Below are 5,028 nucleotides of genomic sequence, written 5' to 3'. Positions count from 1 at the left end.
CTTCACACAGCAGAGGTCAGAGGTCAATCTGAGGAACAGTTTAAATTCGACTGGAGGATCAGCGACCTCTCACCTCTATCAGGAAGTCTCCGGTCCTTAGCCCCGCCCTCCAGGCCACGCCCCCCTGATCCACGGATTCCAGGTACTGCAGAGCAGGAAACGCTGGCGTGGGCGCAAACTCCTCGATGGGCGTCTCAGCTGGATAAAGGTCAAAGGTCAGTAAACTCTACAGCGCAGGGTATTTACCTTCCTGCACTTCCTGGTTTTTGCTGTTTAAGCTGCAGTTTTATGGAGGAATTTTTCTGCCATAATCCGAGAGCGCACATATTATGTCTGAAAACAGGAATTCATATCTTTCTTCTCAAAACTTCTCTTCGCGCTCACACGTAGTCTCTGCTTGCTTTTGGAAACGCCTTTTGGCACAGTCGCCTGGCAACCTCTCAACCAATAGAATGAACGAGTTGTACTGGGTGCGTTTGTTTCCTTCTCGCAGGTGTGCCTGTGTGGCTACTATCCATAGTAGCAACCAGCGCCACCCACTGGATAGAGGGAGAAACAACATCAGCGTTCTGCTCCATGTTACACTCAACATCGGATCAGAAAGCTGACGTTGTTTCTCCCTACATCCAGTGGGTGGCACAGGTTGCTACTATGGATAGTAGCCACACAGGCACACCCAGTACAACTCTTTCATTCTATTGGCTGAGAGGTTGCCAGGCGACTGTGCTAAAACGTGGTTCCATGTTTCGTAAGCGAGCAGAGACTAAGTGTAAGCACAAGGAGAAGAAAGACATGAAATCCTGTTTGCTCTCTCGACTTATGGCAGAATAATTCCCCCATAGCTCTTCTCCATGCTGGTACACAGACTCTGAAACTGCAGTTCAACCAGCAAAAACCAGGAAGTTTGATTTAGTGACGATCTGGAAATGACTGAATGTAAAAGAACATATTCTTCCTGTTGCTGTTTTAGTAACTTCAGTATTAACTCTACTGTAGGAGTTTAGCAGCTAATCAACAGCTTCCCAGCAGTGACTGGAAACCAGTGCTGCCATGTGATCACAGCTCTGTGGCTGTTATGCAACAACACAGCGAGGAGTTTTCCTCTCTAGGTTTCAGATTAAAATATCTTTGTTGGTTTCTTCATCCAACCACCCACCACTCCTCCGTTTCTACCTTTAGCTCCTCGCAGGACGAAGCCGAATCCTTCGCTTTCTCTCTTCTGCAGCACAGCCGTCTTCTCCTCGATCACGTAGTCGCTGGAACCAGATGCAGATTGGAGAAAACAGAGATTATTTGGTAATCCAGATTACTGTTCAGTAAATAAATGACTGCCTCAACTTCGAAGGTCACTTTACAATTTGTTCTTCCATTTTAATTTCAAGGGGATAATATGGTTATGTGGAGTATTTAAGCGCAGGCAGCATCTTCCCTGTTGGGGGGATTGATGCTAACGATCAGAAACCGTTTAGACTAAAGTTGGTTTGAACTTTAAGTTCTGACCAGAACAATAATCATCACTAAGATGGAAATCAGTGAACACACTGACTGCTCAGAAATACTCCACAGAACCACAATGACTCAAAGCAGGTCTAATGTGTGCTAGGTATGAGTTGGAAAAGACTCACCTGTAGGAGGTGTAGTTGTCGTAGGAGCCCACGGTGTAGTGTCTGAACAGCCGCTTCGTTCGGTCCTCTCTCGTCTCTGAAACATAGACATCACATGTTGGAGGCTGCTGGGAAGGGGATGGGGACCAGCAGAGGTCAGGGGTCATCAGGTCCTTACCCAGTCGCGGGTCGTATTGTCTCATCTGGACTTCCTCGACGCAGTCGGCAGGAAACCAGCCGGTTCTGCCCTTCACCGTTCCCTCCCAGAAGCCTCCTTCGCCGATCGACAGCACTGCAGACACAAACTGGGTCAGAACCGGTCCAGACAGTAACTGAGTAACTTTACTTTAGTATTTAGTTGTTGGAAAGTTATGACTTTCACTGCACTACAATTCAAAGACAAATATTAGCGGCGTAGAGCTTTTGTAGCAGAGTGGTTCTACATGTCAGGCAGTTTCAGCAAGTTACAAAGTTCTGTAGAAACACTCAGAGTGTAATTTGTACTTTTGAATACTTAAAGTACTTTAACTTCAGTAAAGTTTTGACTCAGTAAAATGTATTTGTGGTAAATAACATTAGACAATGAATATCGATAAATAGTTCTGAACAGGGATTGCTGTGCACCACTGAGCCATCATGGCTTCCAGCCCAACAAAAAGGAAATGTAGAAAAACAAAATGGCTGCTGTCAGGATCGACCCGAATGAGATAGAGAAACGTGAGGTGATGTGGACAAGCTGATTAACGTTCACTACTTAGAGAACAGGAAGAGTGCTGCACCATGGATGCATCCAATCAGTGTTTAACCGGATTATAAAGGACGTAGGAACTCTTCAGGCGAATAATGAGGCTTTGGTGACTCCCAGCGTGAGAACATGGAGTAACAAACACGTAGGCTACATGTCCGTTTTAGCTGGCAGATAAAAGCTACATTAGCTAAGCTAATTCTCCTAGTTTGGCAGTAGCTGCCTCAGCAATTATCACTGATATTTATATAGCATCACACAGAGGTGGGTGGAGTACTAAAACTGGTCACAATAACACATTATACTGGAGGTAAATTGTCCCAGAAGTTATCAATGATCAATGATAAAACTGTTGTTTTGAGATCGTTTACTGTTGCCATGACAGTCGGTTACAGCTCCTACCAAGATGGCCATCAGCTACAAAGTTCCTGGAAGTGTTTTGTACTAAAGTACTAGGAGTTGAGCACTTTGTCTCCCACTGACCTTTGACCCGCTCGCCCCGGTGCAGCTGGATCTCTCCGGGCCCCTGGGGGACGTGGGACCGTGTGGCGATGAAGGTGCGCCCCGGCACAGCACTGTAGAGCCTCCTCTTCCTCATCTGCGGCGTGTGGGGGGGAGAGGAGGGCGGGCTGGTCTCCGTGTGGCCCCCCCCACCGGGGCTGCGGGGCGACACACCGGTAAGAGGCGCTGGTCGGACCGCAGCACGGTGCGGGTGCAGCGGGGCGTACCTGAGGCGGCGCGGGTGGCGTCTCAGGGAGTGAGTGTGCGAGTCGTGATGCGTCTCCAGGCTCTGGAGGGAGGGGCCGGGCGAGGAGGCGGGGCTTTCCAGGGCGTTGTCGCTGGCCGAGCGAATCAGAGAGCGAGGAGACGACAGGCCGTTCCCGGCCGGGGTTCTGGTGGCGCCGACCCGGCGGCGCTTGGTATAGGATGGGGTTTCTCTGAAGGGAACTACTTGGACACATGAAGACACACAGAGTTCACCTCAGCAGCGGCGCCAGCAGGACAAACGCCACAGACGGTTCATTTTAGATTTTATAAGTAATTATATTTCATATTCAAATTTCTGACTATAAACTCACAGTTAAGTTTATATTTTTTTTAAATTTTATATTGCTTATTGTTTGTATTTACCTGAGTGAAGAATTAAGAAATATTCATTTAAAATGTTCAGGTTCTCAAATGAAACCAAGTGGAAAGCAGCTGAAAAGCCTTCATCATATTAAAACAGCATTAGGGCCACTAGGTGTATTCATAAAATAAAAAAAATAAATAAAAAGGAGTAAATTTATGCCAAAAATTTTTGAGAATTAGAAATGTTTTAGAAAAAAAAACAAAAATTTCTGAGTTTGAAGTGAAAAATTTGCTAGAAAAAATAATTTTTTCTAGCAAATGTTAAACTTTTCAAACTCAGAAATTTCCTTGGTTTTGCTATAAAATCCTCAAACTTTCAGTTTTTGACAGAAACATATTCTTCTTATTTTGTTTTTTTCTACCTAGCATGTCCCTAACATGCCGCCATATTGAATTAGATTCTGTTTAACAACCATAAAAAGGACCAATTCAAACTCTGTTAACCTGATAAAACTTTTAAACGTTCTGTTGCCATTTAGTTCTGCGGAGCTGTTGGAAATGTGAAATTAAACCAGGAAGTTTCTTTAAGCGATAATTAATCTGGGTGTTTTTTCCAGCCTGACTGAATTGTTTAAACTCACCAACATCAGAAGTTTTGTGGATCTTGATGATTTCAGCCAAATCAAAGTTCCCAGCGATGATCGCCACCTGAACACAGATGATTAACTGTTAGTGAAGAGATTACACGTTTATTACAAATAAATCTATTCTAAAATTGATCATCATTAACCAGGCATTATTTTAGCAGTTTCCTTCTGTATTTATTTTATCTGCCTGGTTGGGTTTCCTCAGATCCACAGGACAATATATATATATATATTTATTTTATTTTATTTTTTTTCCCCCCAATAAAATTATTTTTATTATATTTCAATGTTATGACATATTTAAATGTCTTCATTAAAAACAGGTTGTTGTTTTTTTGTAAATTCTGAGCAAAAGGAAGATTTGGGTCACTTTTATTGAAAAAGAGAAAAATTCAATAAAAGTTAAACATATATATTCATTTTCCAATAAAAGTGATTTATGTATGTTTTTCAGTAAGAATGACCTGAACACATATAAATGTATATTTTCTGTCTTGTTTTCACCTGAAAGGCTGTCTGGTTGTTGTAGTTCTTTATGTCCTTGTTGGCTCCTCTGAACAGCAGAACCCGGGCGCAGCTGTCCTGCAGAACCGACACCAGACATGTCAACACGGCCATGTGACCAGCTCACACACACACCTATGTGTGCACGTGTGTGTGTGCGCTACCTGGTTGTACAAGGCACACAGGTGCAGCGCCGTGTTTCCTGAGGCATTCTGGGAACTCATGTCGGCGCCGTAGAACAGCAGGTGCTCCAAGTGCTGCACGTTGCCATAGCGACACGCCTGAACACCAAAAAAAAAAACACGCCCACACACAGGGAATCAGAACTGAACAGAACCAGTCATCAGTGGAGCAATGAGAGAGAGTGTGTGTGTGTGAGTGTGTGTGTCACCTGGTGGATTTCCTGCCACCCGTTCTCATCAGTGATCCCTGTAACCATGGCAACGAGAACTCTTTC

At 44.3% G+C, this 5,028-nt stretch overlaps 1 protein-coding gene and 1 long non-coding RNA gene across 2 annotated transcripts in view; one reads left to right on the top strand and one right to left on the bottom strand.

The window, feature by feature from the left end:
- Positions 1-5,028, bottom strand: part of shank3b (SH3 and multiple ankyrin repeat domains 3b) — a 35,524-nt gene that overhangs the window by 15,911 nt on the left and 14,585 nt on the right. Inside the window, exons 8-17 of the mRNA XM_014986160.2 lie at positions 4,963-5,000; positions 4,736-4,852; positions 4,572-4,649; positions 4,062-4,128; positions 3,078-3,300; positions 2,833-3,008; positions 1,783-1,896; positions 1,626-1,701; positions 1,174-1,256; positions 74-198 (exon numbers count right to left, since the gene is read on the bottom strand). Of these exons, the coding sequence (XP_014841646.2) occupies positions 74-198; positions 1,174-1,256; positions 1,626-1,701; positions 1,783-1,896; positions 2,833-3,008; positions 3,078-3,300; positions 4,062-4,128; positions 4,572-4,649; positions 4,736-4,852; positions 4,963-5,000 (1,097 nt within the window). The remainder of the gene's footprint in view (positions 1-73; positions 199-1,173; positions 1,257-1,625; positions 1,702-1,782; positions 1,897-2,832; positions 3,009-3,077; positions 3,301-4,061; positions 4,129-4,571; positions 4,650-4,735; positions 4,853-4,962; positions 5,001-5,028) is intronic.
- Positions 127-1,344, top strand: LOC106917313 (uncharacterized). The gene is made up of 2 exons (XR_001418171.2): positions 127-215; positions 1,180-1,344. It is a non-coding gene; the product is annotated as an uncharacterized LOC106917313 (long non-coding RNA).

The sequence above is a fragment of the Poecilia mexicana genome, unplaced genomic scaffold, assembly GCF_051168715.1.
Source record: "Poecilia mexicana isolate PSO_F unplaced genomic scaffold, ASM5116871v1 scaffold_23, whole genome shotgun sequence".
NCBI classification, from domain to species: domain Eukaryota; kingdom Metazoa; phylum Chordata; class Actinopteri; order Cyprinodontiformes; family Poeciliidae; genus Poecilia; species Poecilia mexicana.
Note: the sequence above shows the minus strand (reverse complement) of the source record. Positions and strands in the feature narration are given on the sequence as shown.